This window comes from Setaria italica, chromosome I, assembly GCF_000263155.2.
Source record: "Setaria italica strain Yugu1 chromosome I, Setaria_italica_v2.0, whole genome shotgun sequence".
NCBI lineage: Eukaryota > Viridiplantae > Streptophyta > Magnoliopsida > Poales > Poaceae > Setaria > Setaria italica.
In genome coordinates, this window is record NC_028450.1 from 39,639,256 (window position 1) to 39,655,426 (window position 16,171).

The following is a 16,171-nucleotide window of genomic DNA, read 5'->3' on the forward strand; positions in this document are numbered from 1 at the left end:
TTCGTTCAGTGATAGCCCAGTTAGCCCCGGCTAGTTTCACACTTTCAGTAAGACTTTCGCGTGGTCTGCAAGCCATGGTACGAGCGGATGCAGAGTACGATGCATCGAGATGCTGGTGCATGGTCGACGTCGTCGTCTGGCCCATCTGGGCGTGTACGCGTGATTAGCGTACGTCGGGGAAGGCTTTGATTGATGGGTCTGACGACGACGACGACAATGTGGTGGTAGTAGTGCTACCATGTTGAAAATGAAATGCCGAGTTCTTGACGTAAGAGAACTGACGTGTGGGCCGGGGGACGGCTTATCCGCGTATGTGTCTGAATAAGCAGGGTATCAGACGACTCGTTTGCCGATCAGGATGGCTATGGAGTCCGTTCAGATTTCCGAACGTGTATCACGCATTTTTGACTTGAGCCTATTCTGAATTCTCACTAGTCAGTCACTGCTCCGGTGGTCACATGAACATATGCTCGGAATTTACACATTCTTTATCGACAAGTACGGGATGTGACAATCTCAAAGCAATCCCTTTGGAGTTACATTGTACCCGCAACCGCTAATAAGAATGGGGAAATCTGTAGATACCTTTTCCAACCAGGTGAAGCTTTTCTTTTTTTGAAAGATAGGTGAAGCTTTTCAATCTTTGCTGTAAAAACCAAAAGGAAAACACGAGCTCGCAACGTTCGAAATGTCCCCAAAACGTAAACACTCGCAGCAGCCCAACTGTCGTCGACGACCCGGGCCGGGGGGAAGAGAGACCGCGCTAACAGCCCAACCCACCTCCCACACCGCCCGCACAGCAGCCCATTCATCATCATCGCACAGCCCAATAAGCCCACAAACTCACGCTTTCGAATCCAATTTCGGCAGCCCAATAAGCCGGCCGGACAGGTTCACCGGTTAGGCCCATTAGCCGGAACCCGGAAGCCTGGGTACGGATTCGACAAGTGTTCGCAGGCCAGCCGTGAGGGTTTCCTCCTCACTGGACAACGGGCCCCTCCCCGGACGAGATGACAACCGGCCCCACTAGGCAGCCTCACTGCCGGTGGGCCAGCGCTACGGCGTGCAGGCCTCCGCCTCCGCGGCTCCGCTCCGCTCCCGCCCCCCTCCCTTCTTCTCCGGCCACCCTCGTCTCCCTCGGCAATCCCCTTATCCCCCGTTGGCCGGTGGCCACCTCCCTCCTGCGCTCCGCATAAAACCCCCTCGCCGCTGACCGGGCGGGACCCACCTCCCCTCCTCCGTCTTCTCCACTCCGCTCCCCCGCGCTCGCGGCGGGCGCCGAATGGACGCCGCCTCATGCTGCCGCGTAAGCGTCCGCCGCACGGCCGCGCCCACCCCTTCCATTCTAGAACCTTCTAGAGGCTTTGACTTCACGTATTCATTAGGCTCTCCCTCCTCGTCTCTCGCAGGTCTTCTCCTCGCAGCGGTGCCGGTTCCCGCTACGCAGGCTGGCAGCACCGCCGTGGTCGCATCCGCTCTGCACCGAGTCGAGCGGCGGGCTCGCCGCCGCGTCGATCTCGAAGCGGAGGTCCAGGGGGCCCGTCATGGCGGCGAAGAAGGCTGAGCAGGGTGAGGATCGCCTCTCGCTAACTCGCCTGTTGTTGTTCTGCCATTGGTGTTTGGATGGTGCTTTGTTTGGTGAGGGCTTTGGTTGAGGAATGTATGGCCGTTTGTCCTGGTATCGTGGTGCTTGAATTTTGCAGGTGGAGTAGCAGAATTTAGGGGTTGGGGACTTGAGATTAGGATTTGGTCTAGAGAACTGGGATTGGTGGCCACATTGCGATGTGTGCGATTACAAATATGACTAGTGCCTGCAGCTTAAGCTCAATCTGGTTTGTCTAAATTGAAACGTGTTATAATTGTGGCAACTTTTGCAACTAGCACGGCTTTGTTTATGTGGAGTGGCTATGCATGTTACTCATGATGAGTTTTTGATAGTAGACTACTGGTCTACTGCTACGTTTTAATTTAAGCTCCCTCTGCCTTGGCTTTCATCACAATATTTCCGTGTTTTGTTGCTTGGTTATGCCTATGAGCTTGATCTAACTTCTTTCGAATAAAAATAAGCAGTTGGTTGATATTTGATAGTTTGAGCTCCACTTTTGCAATCAGTCCTGCTTCCAGTTTCAGAAACAAAGTAGTAGTAATTAAGTTCGGCTTGTTTGCTCTTGGTAGGTGCAAAGCAAGAGGATGGAAAATACAAGCACACAGTGGATCTCCCAAAAACAACATTTGGGTTGAGAGCGAATTCTGTTGTAAGGGAACCAGAGCTCCAGAAATTATGGGAGGAGAATCAGGTTCTGAAAAGGGTCTCTGAAAGGAACACTGGGGTGAGTTTTTACTTCAAGTATATATGAAATATTCAAATGGATATGTTTACCTGACTTAGTTGGTTTGGCTCAATGATTAGACTACATTTGTTCTCCATGATGGCCCTCCTTATGCTAATGGCGACCTTCATATGGGCCATGCGCTCAATAAAATCCTCAAAGATATTATAAATCGCTACAAGGTACTGCTGTTCATATTACTGTTGCTGTAGGTTAATGTTTCAGAATCATGCTTTGCTTATGCACTCTTCTTTGCACAGCTGCTACAGAATCATAAAGTGTCTTTTGTTCCTGGGTGGGATTGCCACGGCCTTCCAATAGAACTAAAAGGCGAGTTCATTTATAGAAAAGTCTATGGAAATGCTCAAGTTTCTGTAATTTCATATGGCTATGATCATATATCAGATTGGTGGGGTAACTGCTACAAATTTGTATGCATACACAAGACTGACCAGGATGATTGCTAATTATTTTATGCAGTTTTGAAGTCAATGGATAAGGAAACTCTTGCTGCTCTTACACCCATAAAATTAAGGCAAAAAGCTGCAAAATTTGCTAAAGCAACAGTCGATGCACAAATGAAATCTTTCAAGGTAATCCTTTCATCCTTTGTGATGGCATGTTGATCCAACTGGTGACAATTTGCTATTATCTGTGTTGATGATATTTTATGGCGTGTTTGCAGCTTTCTAAACAGAATTCATGTTGTTGCTCTTGTCCTGTTAATTGCCGCAAGCCTTTCAATTTTTCAGCCTCTTTTTTTTTAAAAAAAAATCTTGTATTGACTAATAAATTCTTTTGTTTTGGCAGCGGTATGGCATATGGGCTGATTGGGACAATCCTTACCTAACTCTGTCACCAGAATATGAAGCTGCTCAGGTTTTCTTTCTGCTACCTGCTTTTAGAAAATATGTCAGTAATAAATATGCAATATTGTGTATTTCACATAAATGAGAACTTGAAGATTTGTTCTGACGATGAATATGTTTCATTCCAATCTGAACCAAGTAGTTGCATTTTCTTATCCATTTTCTATGCTAGTTGGAAGTGTTTGGTCAAATGGTTATGAAAGGATATATCTATAGAGGACGAAAGCCCGTCCATTGGAGTCCTTCATCACGTACAGCTTTGGCAGAAGCTGAACTTGAGGTATGCTTGATATACACCATTGTAGTTTATCAAATATGTAGGAAAGTGCTTAATAGTTCCGATTCTATCATTATGCCAAAGCTGAACTAAAGGTACAATTAGATTTGAAATACACCATTATAGTTTGTCAAATATGTAGGAAAGTGCTTATAGTTCTGATTCTATCATTATAATTATGCATCTTGAGGGTGGATATTTCTGGCAACAGTTGTTTAAAGCAAGGAAACAGAACATTGAAGTTGTCGCATAGCTCTGTTTAAATTGTATAGACAAGAGACATTTGATTAGTAGAGGCACTGTGAAATCTAAAATATTAAGGGCTTGCTTGGATAGGAATAGGAGGATTTCGGATTCATATTAGTTACAATTCTAACTGCCCTCTTCCAATTACATCCTAAATCTGCATTGTCTCTTGTTTGTGGATAAAATGAAAACTAACCTAAGCATTCTTTTCTTGTTGTATATTTGATATGCTTGGGGTACATATGTACATGTGCAATGTTGGTAAATCTATCCATTGTTTTCGCTTCCTCATGTATGCCCCCTTTATCCTCTCCAGTATTCCGAAAACCACATTTCCAGAAGCATATATGCTGCATTCAAGATTACCAATCCATCTAAATCTGGGATGCTGGACGAATTTCTTCCAAATGTATCTTTGGTCATATGGACCACCACTCCATGGACAATTCCGGCTAATGCTGGTGAGGTGATGCCTTGTTTGCTTTATTGTATAGGGAAACATCCAGTGAGTCACCTTTAAATAAGATCTCATGAGAGATAACTCAAATTATTTCTAAAATTTAAACTTAGTGGTAGGACAGTAGCGTATTGATTTCTAATTTTCAACATGCATGTATTTGTATATGGATAAATGACGATATTTGACTATAAAAGGAGTAACTGTAATAGCTCTTAACTGCTTAATTTTTTGCCCTATGTGAATTTTGTTCTAGTTCAGTTCAATAAAGAATCTCCCTATCTACAATTTGGTCTAGTAAACACAAAGATGAATAAATCAGATGAAAGCAAAATGCATGGGAACTCGCAAATATGATTCTATGTTGCAGTTAGATTCTGCCTGTTTATGCTAACTTGTCATCTGCTAAATTCTTTTGATTAAATGTTATACTCCCAACTTGTCTAAAATTGTCTCTACCTTCCTTCACCAGCTGTTGCTGTGAACCCTGAGCTTGCTTACGCAGTAGCTGAGGTACATTCTGTACCCATAAGTGAGTCAACATCTGGTGGTAAACAAAGAAAAGTTGGGAGTATATTGAGCGCTGAAAAGGGAAAATTGTTTGTTATTGTGGCTTCTGATCTTGTCACAACTCTGGAGTCCAAATGGGGTGTGAAGCTTGTAGTGCATAAATCATTTCCTGGATCTGCCTTGGAGCACAGCAGGTTCGTTTGTTGTGCTGCACCTCTCACTTCATATTGGTTGCTGAGCTTTTGTTTGAACTATATATGTGCTTATTTCATGCTATGCTTGGTGCCTTCAGGTATGTCCATCCTGTGAATGGCAATGAATGTTCTGTTGTTCTTGGAGGAGATTACATTACAACTGAATCCGGAACTGGCCTTGTTCATACTGCCCCCGGCCATGGCCAGGAAGACTATATAACAGGTTTGAAATATGGGCTTCCTATTATTTCTCCCGTGGATGATGAAGGAAACTTCACTGCTGAAGCTGGACAGTTCGGTGGTTTGTCTGTCCTGGGAGCTGGCAATGCTGCAGTTGTGAAGTATCTGGATGAACAATGTTCACTCATTTTAGAAGAGCCTTACAGTTAGTATAACTTGATAAAAGCCTCCATGTACTTTTGTTTCTGTTTTTATCATAGAAATTTGACCGAGTACTGTTTCCCTTATTTGTCAGAACACAAGTACCCCTATGACTGGAGATCTAAAGAACCAACTATATTCCGAGCAACTGAACAGTGGTTTGCATCTGTGGATGGTTTTCGTAATGCTGCAATGGATGCAATCAGACAAGTAACTTGGGTTCCTTCTCAGGTATTTAAGTTTAGTTTTTTTAAAAAAAAAAGTTGGCAGTTTATGTTTGATCCAGATCCTGTGATTATTTTCCTTGGTTTATTGTTTCACTAACTTCTCAATTTGTACTTATATAAGCTGCTTGTTAGGGACTATACTTGGTAGGATACTAGCTGTCAGAAGTGTTTTGCATGTTCATTTCTTGCATATTTCTTGTATACTGGAGAAGAGGATTAAAGTAATCTACACTAATCTGGTCTTGAATATTTCTTTTGAGTGCAAGTGATTGTTTGATCCCATATATTTAGTAGTCTGTGATCAAATAATTTCATTTTTGGAACAATGTAATATGTTTGAGTTATATTTCCGTTTTAAACCGTCTTGATATTTATGTTCCATGCCAATCTGCAATTATGAAATGCTCCAGCCTGATTTTTTGGTTAGGAGGTCATGTTTCATGACTTTGTTTTGACATTCCCAGGCAGAAAACAGGATTGTTGCCATGACCTCCAGCCGTTCTGATTGGTGTATTTCACGGCAGAGAACTTGGGGTGTTCCTATTCCAGTTTTTTACCATGTGGACTCAAAGGAACCTCTTATAACCGAAGAAACTATTGAACATATCAAGTGTATATCTCTGTCTATTTCTTGCATTTCTTTGTTAGCTTTCCATTGTGGTTGAAACATCATCACAGCCAAGTAGTTGCACACCTAAAATGTCTTATTTGCTGGTGTCCCTGGAGGGTACCAAGTTTTAGACCCTATAAACAAGAGTTTTATAGTTAGCAAAATATTAACTGAATTGTGTTATCTTTCAGTCTTTTCATATGCATTTTGCTTTATCCTTAGAAGTTCAGGTTTTTGCGGGCTGAAGGCTGTGAGATTGTAGTTCTCTACATTATTATAGAAACAAAACAATGAATGATTCTGTTTTTCAGGCTTATATAGTTCTGGATATACTCTTGTTCTGTTGGGAAAGAATTATGGGTTATTTACCTGTGCTTGTATTTAAAATCACATAAATGTGCCTGCGAATAAAAATATTTTCCGTGTTGTGCAGCTATTGTGTCAAAGAAAGGTAGTGATGCATGGTGGTATATGACAACTGAGGAACTTCTTCCAGATAAATATCGGGACAAAGCATCTGAATATCGCAAGGGAACTGATACAATGGATGTTTGGTTTGACTCTGGTAGCATTCTGTCTTTATTGTTCCTCCACTGAAGTGATTGATGTTTTCAAATGGATAAAATTAATTTCATTGAGGAAATGTGTACTTGTGCTGTCCCTTTTCTTCTTCTTCCGTGTAATGCTATTAAATTTTATGGTCTTCAAGTTGTGAGTTTGACCTTTACTTTTTTGTAACTCTACATGTCAAGATTTATGATCACACGATAATGTAATGGAAGTAATTTTAGTGGTTGTTTAGTAATATAGTTTCTATATGTCCAATTTTGATAAACATATTGATCATTGGTCAAATTGTGGAAAATTTGGTTGCATAAATTCTGAAACACGGAATACAAAAAATGGAGGGTTTTTTTTCCTGTTCTTTGGCTTGAATCTTGGTATCTATCCCTTTTACTATATCCTGAAAATTGAGCTGAAGTGCCAAAGTCATGTTACCATCTTTTGCATTGAGCTGATGCTGCTTTTTTACTTTTTACTGCATCAATTTCTCTGAATTATGCAATCTTCTCTCATCAGGCATGGTTTTTTATATCCTTATCTTTTCTTTCTTGATTCAGGCTCTTCATGGGCAGCTGTTTTAGCAAAAAGGGATGGTCTTAAATTTCCTGCAGATATTTATCTTGAAGGTTCAGATCAACATCGTGGATGGTTCCAGAGCTCATTGTTGACTAGCATTGCTACTACAGGTATTTTTCATTGTCAAGGTTATTGTCTATTATATCTTTTTGTTATTGTTTCGTGATTCCTCCATGGTTGTATCTTATCCTAGAGACACTTTCTATGCAGGTTCAATTTTATGGTGTAGCATCTTTTAACATTTTTCTATGCAAAAGGGTGCAAAGGCTGCCATCCTTGTATTGTTTGATTTTCTATGATATGTCTGTTGTGTGAAAGAATAAATGCCTTTTTCTCTAACTATTTTTTCCATCTATATTTCCACTGTCTGAATTATTCTTCATTTTTCCATGTGAAAACAGGGAAGGCTCCATACTCCAATGTTATTACACATGGATTTGTACTGGATGAAAAGGGTTTCAAAATGAGCAAATCTATTGGTAATGTAGTGGATCCAGAGAAATTAATTGTTGGTGGCAAAAACCAAAAGGTATGTTAGGAAAAGAACTTGTTTCCTTTTAGTTTTGCAGAATGAAATGCTCACTGGTCTTGTGCAGGAAGAACCTACCTATGGAGCAGATGTTCTCCGTCTATGGGTTTCAAGTGTTGATTACACTGGTGATGTGTTGATTGGTCAACAAATCTTGCGCCAGATGTCTGACATGTATAGAAAACTACGAGGCACGATGCGATTTCTGTTGTCAAATCTTCACGATTGGAATGTATGTCCATGTGGTCAAACATATGTCTTTGTTTTGTTAACTGATGATATTCTAAACTGTCCTTTTGATTAGTATTCCTTAACCATCACTTTTGCCTTTCCTTTTGTTTCTTTTACCTCCTTAATTTCTCTTTTCCTATAATCTTAATCATCTTTTTCTATATGTTTCTTGTTATAGCCGGATAATTCGGTACCCTATAATGATCTACCAAAAATTGACAAGTACGCACTTTTCCAACTGGAAACAGTTGTGGCTTCCATGAAGGATGGTTATGAAAATTACCAATTCTATAAAGTATATCAGGTATGTCTACATTTTTGCTTGTCTGTCTCGATTTCACATCATTGATTTATTTTCCATTCTCCCTTTTCTTTTCTTTCTTTGAATCTTACACTGTGTCCGAGTGCATGTGCATTCTCATGCATGCAGTCTGTGTCTGGGACAGAGTTTCATCTGGTTTATTGTCAACGGGCCATCTTTCTGCAGTTCTTCTAAACACAAAGTACACTTTTGATCAGATATTACTTCTTTCTTGGTGAGAAGGCCAACAAATAGAGTTTTTGCTTGGAAGCAGCAAGATGTTGTTCAATAACTCCCTGGCCTTTTTAATCTTGTTTTTGTGTAGCTTTCTCCATTTTCTTGGCATATACTCAAATCATAAGCACATGACATGATTGTACTATGTTGTGTGTTTGCTGGGAATTAGCACACACTGAATTAATATAGCTAGTCTAATTTACATATGTTTTATGCTTTATATTACTGATTTATTTTCCTTTATATTTCAGATGCTTCAAAGATTTGCTATTGTTGGTTTGTCCAATTTCTATTTGGATGTTGCAAAGGATCGGCTTTATGTTGGGTATGGCTTTTATTTCATATTTATTCATCATCTGATTTTGTTTTATTAGATCAAAATTTTATCCATTGTCATTGGATGATTCGGATTCACAATCTGATGTGTAATTCTGTCTTCTTATCAGAGGCCGAGCTAGCTTCACAAGGAAAAGTTGTCAGACTGTCCTCACAGCACATCTGCTCTACCTTGTTAGGGCCATTGCCCCGATAATGCCTCACTTAGCTGAGGATATCTGGCAGAACCTACCTTTTCAATACACCTTGGAGGATGGATCCCTCGCAAAGTTTGTTTTTGACCTAAAATGGCCAGAAAAGAATGAAGAATGGCTCTCAGTCGCGAAGGATGATGTTGATTTCCTGGGCATTATCCTTGAGGTATGCAATTTTATTTGCATCATTTTGGTGTGTTCATTGCTTTGCCCTCAATGAACAGAAAGAAAGAAGAGGCTATATTGTATTTTCACGAAAATGGTGCATGTTAAATGGCTTCACAGTCTATACTGGTAGGAATCTGTACTTCCTATAGGTTAAACAAAAAGGCATAACTAGACATGTCAAAAAGGCATAACTTTGAACATTTAACCTTAACAAAGAAAAAATTGATTGGATCATAATAAACCACTTGTTATGTGAAATGCCAGCGTTTCTGCTAAAGTTTCTGATAGCGCGCTAGCTAGGTGGGCGCCCCTCTTTTTTTTTCTCTCTCGAACACGCAGGAGAGCTGCACATCTTTGTATTAAGAGAGAAAAAGGAAAAGGGCCACCCCTCTTGATTAGTTGATTTCATGATTACCATTTTTAGTATATTTTGGTGGTGCACTTGGGTTTATATCATCAGAATTGATTCCTTATGTAAAATTATTATCACAGTTGAGGTCAGAGATCAACAAAATTTTGGAGAATGCTCGCACAGGAAAGTTGATAGGTTCTAGCTTAGATGCGAAGGTGTATCTCCATGCAGGAAGTTCAGATACAGCAATTAAACTACAGGAGCTATCTTCCGCATCTAATGATGCAGACGCTCTGCATCGCCTGTTCATCACATCTCAGGTAAAAACATGCTTTTCAAAAGAACCATCTTCCTCTGCCTCCACGTAAGGTGCTTAACATTTCCTTCTATCTGCAGGTGGAGGTTCTCCCAACCCTTAGTGAAGAAACTGCATCATCTGTATCTTACATAGGAAAGTTCAGTGACCCACGCACTGGAGACATATGGATTGGCGTGACTCGTGCAGATGGTTCAAAATGTGAGAGGTGCTGGAACTACACCCGGGACGTTGGATCTTTCCGTGACCATCCTACTCTGTGCGCACGGTGTTATGGTGTCATTGATTTGCAGCCACAACCTGCTGCCGCAGCTGTCAGTTGAGTCTTGAGGGATGTTAGCCGTACCCTGATCGAACCATCTTTGACTCCATTTAAAAGATTATTGGTGGAATTCATGAACTTGAAAGAAACTACACTTCTTTAATCTATTGGAGGAAAGCGAGGAAAAGACGTTGAGGAATGGGTTGTTCTGGAACTTCAGTTCGAACCTCAAATTTTGCCTGTAACAAGTTGTACTTTAGATTCTCAAATTTGTTGTGCATAGTTGACAATTATTGTTTGGAGCTTGGGCCATGCTCACCTTCCCCGCTTCCTATACTCGTATTCCTACTCCACATGAAACTCTTGACTGTAAATCAATTTTGGAAAAGCGTACCACGTGCATTCTGGGTTGAAAACACAGCTCAAATCATTTGCATACGCTCATCTCTCATTTTTTAGATGAGCATAAGCAAATGATTTCCTGCTGGTTCTTTTTTTACTACATTCTGTTAATCGCTGCTGATGGACTGATGGAAATGCCAAACATACAAAGTGGGAGGGGGACCCACCTGCAGACTCACTTGAACGGAATCTTATGGGTGGGGTCATTCATAACATCCCACCCCATCCCACCGCGCCGCGTCGTCGTCTTCCTCCACGGCGGGGCAAAGTCGAATGAAAACGGAAGTTACCGGTCGCGCAGGTCAATTCCAATTCACCCGACGCGTTGTAAAACACACCAGAGTTGCGAGCTGAGCCTAACGCCATCTGCCCTTCGGATCCGAAAGTTGGAGGAGGGCGAGGTAGAGAGCGCGGAGGCGAGGCCTGCAAGGTCTCCCCTGTGGCGCCGGCAGCGGGGGAGGCGATGCCGCACGAGCGGGGCGGCGCGGCATCCACCTCCGCGGCGGCACCAACCTCCGAGGAGGACGCTCTGTGAGTCTGCTGGCCTGATTTCTAGGTCTTAGTAGGCATGCTGCTCGACGTTGGGTTGTGCGTTTGCAGTTTGCTGATGCTTGATCTGAAGCCCGCGGCAAATGGTAGAACAATTTTGGTCCAGTTCGTAGGTGATTAGGTTTCGTGATGCTGTATGGCCTTTGCGCTCGAGTGGATCGGAGGTTGGTCGCTAGTTGGGGTTTTGGCGTGTTTATGCCGCGTGCTCCCGCGATGGGTTGCGGAATTCCGTAGGAATGTGGTGTACATGGGATCGGAGAAGCGGATTGCCCTTGGGATTTGCAGTTATTACTAGGATGAACTGTGTCTGCTTGTGTAATTGTGTTTAGTGTATTTTGGATGCTCGGCTACATTCTGTCAGGTTAACTTTATAATGTGAAAGAAGGCAAGGGATTAATGTTCTAAATCTGAATTTCTGCTGGTATGCTGCTGTGTGATTATTTGGTGCTTGTGCAGGGCTTTAGTTTGTTCACATTTTGAAAATCTTTTCGGTTTTTGGCCATTTTTTTTACTACGGTATATGAGAAGAGATATTCACTAACCGAATTTTCTGTACTAATGAATATACTTGCTAAAGTTGAGTTGAAGTAAAATGAATAAGCTGGCCTTAAAAAGCAGTGCTGCACTGTTTTTTAATCATTTTGTGATACTAATCTAACTCTGTTTTGGTGATTCTGTGTTTTTATCATTCTTCTGTATGTGTAATCCTTCTGTTATCTAGGTTTATTGATCTACTACATGAAGCCCCCCTGTCTGGTCATCGGGAGCCTAGAAGCATAGTTGGTGGCACCTTGTACTGTATTTTGTTGGTAAGTGGAAATTTCTTGATTTCGCCATGTTATATGGCGCCTAACAAAAGACCACCTTAGGTAAAGATTCTATTTCATGAATTATCCAACATAACCAAAACATTGTGCATTTTGTAGTCCTTACATTCCATTTGTCCCAATGACTGTCATTGGTTAACAAGACATTGCTTTGCTCCTTTCTCAATTTTATGATAACTTCATTTTATTTATATTTCTATAGGTAGGTTTTGCTGCTGTTGCCATTTCAGCTCCATGGATATTTCTCTTTGCACCGGACATGATCTCTCCATTGTTATGCAGCTCCAATGTTATCCTTCTAGTTCTTACAGGTTTTTCTACTTCTGCTTCTTTTGGGTATTCTGTCAACTATTTATTTGTTTCACAATATGTTTCTGGCTGTGAACAATGCCTCACATGAAATTTGATGCAGGCATTTTTCAACAGTACTGGGTTCACCAGGTCAGGAAAGTGAGATTGCAGGTATTAGCACTCAAAACAATGGTTTTATTTTGTTTTGTTTCATCGTATCTCATGATGGGGCGATACATTCATGTAGTAACTGATTTTATCAGACTTAGTATATGCATTTCAGCGAAGACTATACTTTGCAGATTAACTAATGTGTTCTACTTTTTACATGCAGGGTTATTATGAGTTTAGCCAGAAACTGAAGCGGATTGCTCGACTTCCATTTGCTACTATTGCTTGTGGTGAGCAATTGAGCATTACCAGACAAATCTATGCGATTGCCTAGTGGTGATTATCATTATTTTGTTTTACTTATTACAAACACCAGTCACTTTGTTAGCTGCCACTTCCTTTTGTTGATGAGATGATCTGCTTCATCAATCATTTTTCACTTATTGGTTTGATCCCTGGAGAACGTAATATGGATTATGCATATATGGTGTGTTTCTAAGTTTTATCTTGCTGCTACTCATTTAAGGACCTTTTAGGAGTACAGATTCATACTAACAGAAAAAAAGCTATTATTCATTTCTGTTTTGATTTTCACACTAGTTACCTGTCAGTTAAAATGACCAATAGTAATGGTATCTATTTTTGCAGGGACTGCCTTGATGCTCTTAATCATGGTCTGGCAACCTCTTGTACACATACTATCAGTTTTGCTGCTGCTGAGGTGCACTTTGCAATCTCATCGAGCATTAATAAACTACTGATTTGTCTATGTATTACTCTACAAAGTAGAACAAATGGACAGAGTTACCGGGGAGTACATAGAGAACGCCTTCTTATTTCTTAAGATAATGTTTTAGTACCTCTATTGTTATTGTTTGAATTGTGAAGTTTCAGTTGATTCCGATGATGTTCTGTGTAATGTTATATGCTTGTGTCACATAAGCCAAATTACATGACCTGTGAACTGTGATATATATGCGACACTAAACCTTCAAGTATAAAGTACAAGGCAACTGGAGGCCAAGTGCTTATGCTTGGAAACTTCATCTATAGGCAAATAATGGGTTCCCATCTTGCTTGTTTCCTATAATCTTTCCCTGCTCATCCATAGTCAGTAGGTGGATTGTTGCATGAACTTAACAACCTCAAAACCTTGTAACGAGACAACGAGTATGTTTCTATAATTATATTGACTTGTGTGCATTGCATGATTTTCTGTGTATTTTCTAGAATATTGTACTTTCCATCTTTAAAACTTTCTCTTGCTCTAATGCAGGATTGCCATTGTTGTTGAAGTCACGTGTACTGGATGTTTTATGGGCCTATACTTATGTGAGTTGAGTTATTTGTATTCAGGAATACACGGTTGCTTAACTTGTTCTGTTGTAGTTACTGGTATATATGTGTTATGTGTTTTTTGACCTTAAAAATGCATGCTTTGAGTCCTAGATGATTTTTGTAAGATCTGTGGCATATTTCTGCTTGGTTCCTTTTGCAGGGCATATCCACAGATACAATTCTTTGGATGGTCAGCCTGATATTTTGCGGTCATTATATTCTGCACTTCAGCCATCTAATACTTTTGAAGATCGAAGGTACAATTGCAATAGGCACAACAACTATAATAGTCTTTTCATGTGATCACACAAGCTTCTATATTTGAACATTTTATAATGCCAAACTTACTCTTCTCTCTGCACACACAAGGAACACCCTATTTATGCGCTTTGCGGTTTATTTTCTAACATTGGAGTAATGTCTAGGAGGGAAAACAAACATGTGTTTGAGTAGTTCTCTTAACATACTGCAATGTCCATTAGAAGGCTAATCTTGAATCCACATAGCCATGTCCATTAGAATTATTTGAAATGATCTTCAACCCATGTCCCACAGGGTAAATGAATATGTGTTTCCAAAAGTGTCACAGTCATAAGCATGTACTTTTTAGTAGTTCTCTTAACATGGTGTGATAGAGAATGTTTAGCTGAAGTATTTTTTTTCTCTCCAGATATTATGATGCCCGCCTTTCTGATCAGCAGATGGCATTACTTCAGTACCAAAGGGAGAATATTCATTATCTGAGTGAGGAGGTACGTGGAAGTTTTATGCAAAATAGTTAATTTTTGTATACTTATTAATTTTCTATTCCAGATAAGCACGAACCTGCATACATGCATTAGCTGCTCACATGCCCATTGCAAAAATACTATTTAGGCATGCATATTATTTAACTCTGTAGGCAAGATAAGCACCAGAATAGCAGTGTTAGTATTTTATTGTAAAGGGGCACCATGATGAAGGCTGTTATAGTCAATTTATTAATACTCTTAAGGTCAAAATAGTTTGTAAGCATTTTTATAATACACAAGAGTACAGCTTTCATAATATTTCTTTTCTAGAGCAAGGAGTTAAGCCTGTATTCTTACATTAAATTGCTAATACAGGAGGCTCTGAATCCTTTTATTGATTGACAATTTGTTTCTTTTCTCGTAAGGTCCTTCGCTTGCAAGAATGCTTAAGCAAATACCAGAGAACCGATGCTGGGACCACTCCTCAGGTTCTCTCTTTGTGCATGTGCATAATATTCTGCATGATGCATCTAAGCAACTAGCAGTTAATTAAATGATTGATTGTCTTCTAATCTTTAGGTTGATCTTGCCCATCTTTTAGCATCTCGTGATCAAGAACTTCGAGCACTTACCGCTGAGGTAACTATGTTTACTGAAGTTCTATTGTCATGTTATACATGCCTCATAAAGTATAACTTACATGGATACCATGCAATAGATGCACCTGTTGACATGTTTGGTTAATTCTTTCTAGTGAAAAGTTGAAAATGATCTTGACTTAGATGACTGTAGATGCTGAATGTAAAGATCGGAAATTGTTAATAGAAGTAATTCCACACTGACTAAATGTGCAGATGAATCAAGTGCATTCCGAGCTTCAACTTGCCCGTGGTTTGATTGATGAAAAAGAGACAGAGATCCAGCGTATTCGTGTGAGCAACAACCAGGTATGTTGTTTACCAATCAAGTGATCTACCATAGAGTGCTGACAGATTTGGGTTTTCTCTTATTTGCTTGCAAAGCATTGATTACTTTACGAACATGTTAAATGCAGTATGTTGAAGAAAATGATAGACTTAGAGCTATTCTTGGTGAATGGAGTGCTCGAGCAGCAAAGGTACTCTTGGTGAAATGCTCTGTGGTTTGTATTATAGAATTATAAACTTCTTCCTCATTATTATATCTTTTGAGTGCGTGACAGCTCGAACGAGCCTTGGAGGCAGAGCGAGTGTCAAATGTTGAATTGCGGAAGAACATTGCAAAGTTTAGAGGCCATTTGTACAAAGAGCAGGAGGCCTGATTTCCCCTTTTTAGGAACATGTACATCTTTGGTATATTTTAGATAGTTCCAGAATTTTACCGAGACAATTGACTAAGGTAATCATCTCATGGGATGCTAGAATTCCAGACGATCAACACAAGTTTTTGATAGAAGAGCAACTCGATCTGGATTCAGTGGAACGAATTGAAACTGATTACGAGATGGGCACGTGACTGTCCGACGATGCATATGCATCAGGGTTATGGAAAAAAAAAAGGAACTCTTGTGATTTGTAGAATATGCATAGTTTGATGTACAGGTCTTCACAGATTTGAATATGTAGACTATGGTATTCCTGCGGTTAAAGACTGCTGAGTTGTTATGTGGTTGTGTTGCTCCAATTAATGAATCCTGCGACAACGATGGATTTGCACTGACTGAGTTGTTATGTGGTCGTCTTTGATTGCCCATGGTGCTGAGATGATGCTGACCGT

At 40.3% G+C, this 16,171-nt stretch overlaps 2 protein-coding genes across 2 annotated transcripts; both read left to right on the top strand.

The window, feature by feature from the left end:
- The first annotated feature begins 1,112 nt into the window (after nucleotides 1-1,112).
- LOC101772872 (isoleucine--tRNA ligase, chloroplastic/mitochondrial) lies at nucleotides 1,113-10,560 on the top strand. Its single transcript, XM_004954047.3, has 22 exons — nucleotides 1,113-1,306; nucleotides 1,410-1,569; nucleotides 2,176-2,330; nucleotides 2,411-2,512; nucleotides 2,591-2,660; nucleotides 2,811-2,923; nucleotides 3,141-3,209; nucleotides 3,372-3,479; nucleotides 4,039-4,183; nucleotides 4,652-4,883; nucleotides 4,982-5,268; nucleotides 5,359-5,495; nucleotides 5,956-6,103; nucleotides 6,535-6,666; nucleotides 7,223-7,351; nucleotides 7,643-7,770; nucleotides 7,838-8,002; nucleotides 8,180-8,305; nucleotides 8,791-8,864; nucleotides 8,986-9,235; nucleotides 9,730-9,909; nucleotides 9,986-10,560. The coding sequence occupies exons 1-22, from the start codon at nucleotides 1,283-1,285 to the stop codon at nucleotides 10,226-10,228; spliced, it is 3,177 nt and encodes a 1,058-aa protein (XP_004954104.1). The 5' UTR covers nucleotides 1,113-1,282; the 3' UTR covers nucleotides 10,229-10,560.
- A 281-nt stretch (nucleotides 10,561-10,841) lies between these two features.
- Nucleotides 10,842-16,114, top strand: LOC101773291. Its single transcript, XM_004954048.3, has 14 exons — nucleotides 10,842-11,100; nucleotides 11,840-11,927; nucleotides 12,148-12,256; nucleotides 12,358-12,407; nucleotides 12,571-12,637; nucleotides 12,996-13,068; nucleotides 13,624-13,679; nucleotides 13,846-13,942; nucleotides 14,356-14,437; nucleotides 14,842-14,904; nucleotides 14,996-15,055; nucleotides 15,271-15,363; nucleotides 15,471-15,533; nucleotides 15,618-16,114. Exons 1-14 carry the CDS (start codon nucleotides 11,033-11,035, stop codon nucleotides 15,714-15,716), a joined length of 1,068 nt encoding a protein of 355 aa, XP_004954105.1. The 5' UTR covers nucleotides 10,842-11,032; the 3' UTR covers nucleotides 15,717-16,114.
- The last annotated feature ends 57 nt before the right edge of the window (nucleotides 16,115-16,171 follow it).

Coding starts and splice junctions, on each gene's coding strand:
- LOC101773291 (XM_004954048.3), top strand. CDS start 11,033: ATGCCGCACGAGCGGGGCGGCGCGGCATCCACCTCCGCGGCGGCACCA. Junction 12,408..12,570: donor TCAGGAAAGTGAGATTGCAG/GTATTAGCACTC, acceptor TTTTACATGCAG/GGTTATTATGAGTTTAGCCA. Junction 15,056..15,270: donor TTCGAGCACTTACCGCTGAG/GTAACTATGTTT, acceptor CTAAATGTGCAG/ATGAATCAAGTGCATTCCGA.
- LOC101772872 (XM_004954047.3), top strand. CDS start 1,283: ATGGACGCCGCCTCATGCTGCCGC. Junction 2,331..2,410: donor TCTCTGAAAGGAACACTGGG/GTGAGTTTTTAC, acceptor CTCAATGATTAG/ACTACATTTGTTCTCCATGA. Junction 7,771..7,837: donor TTGGTGGCAAAAACCAAAAG/GTATGTTAGGAA, acceptor GGTCTTGTGCAG/GAAGAACCTACCTATGGAGC.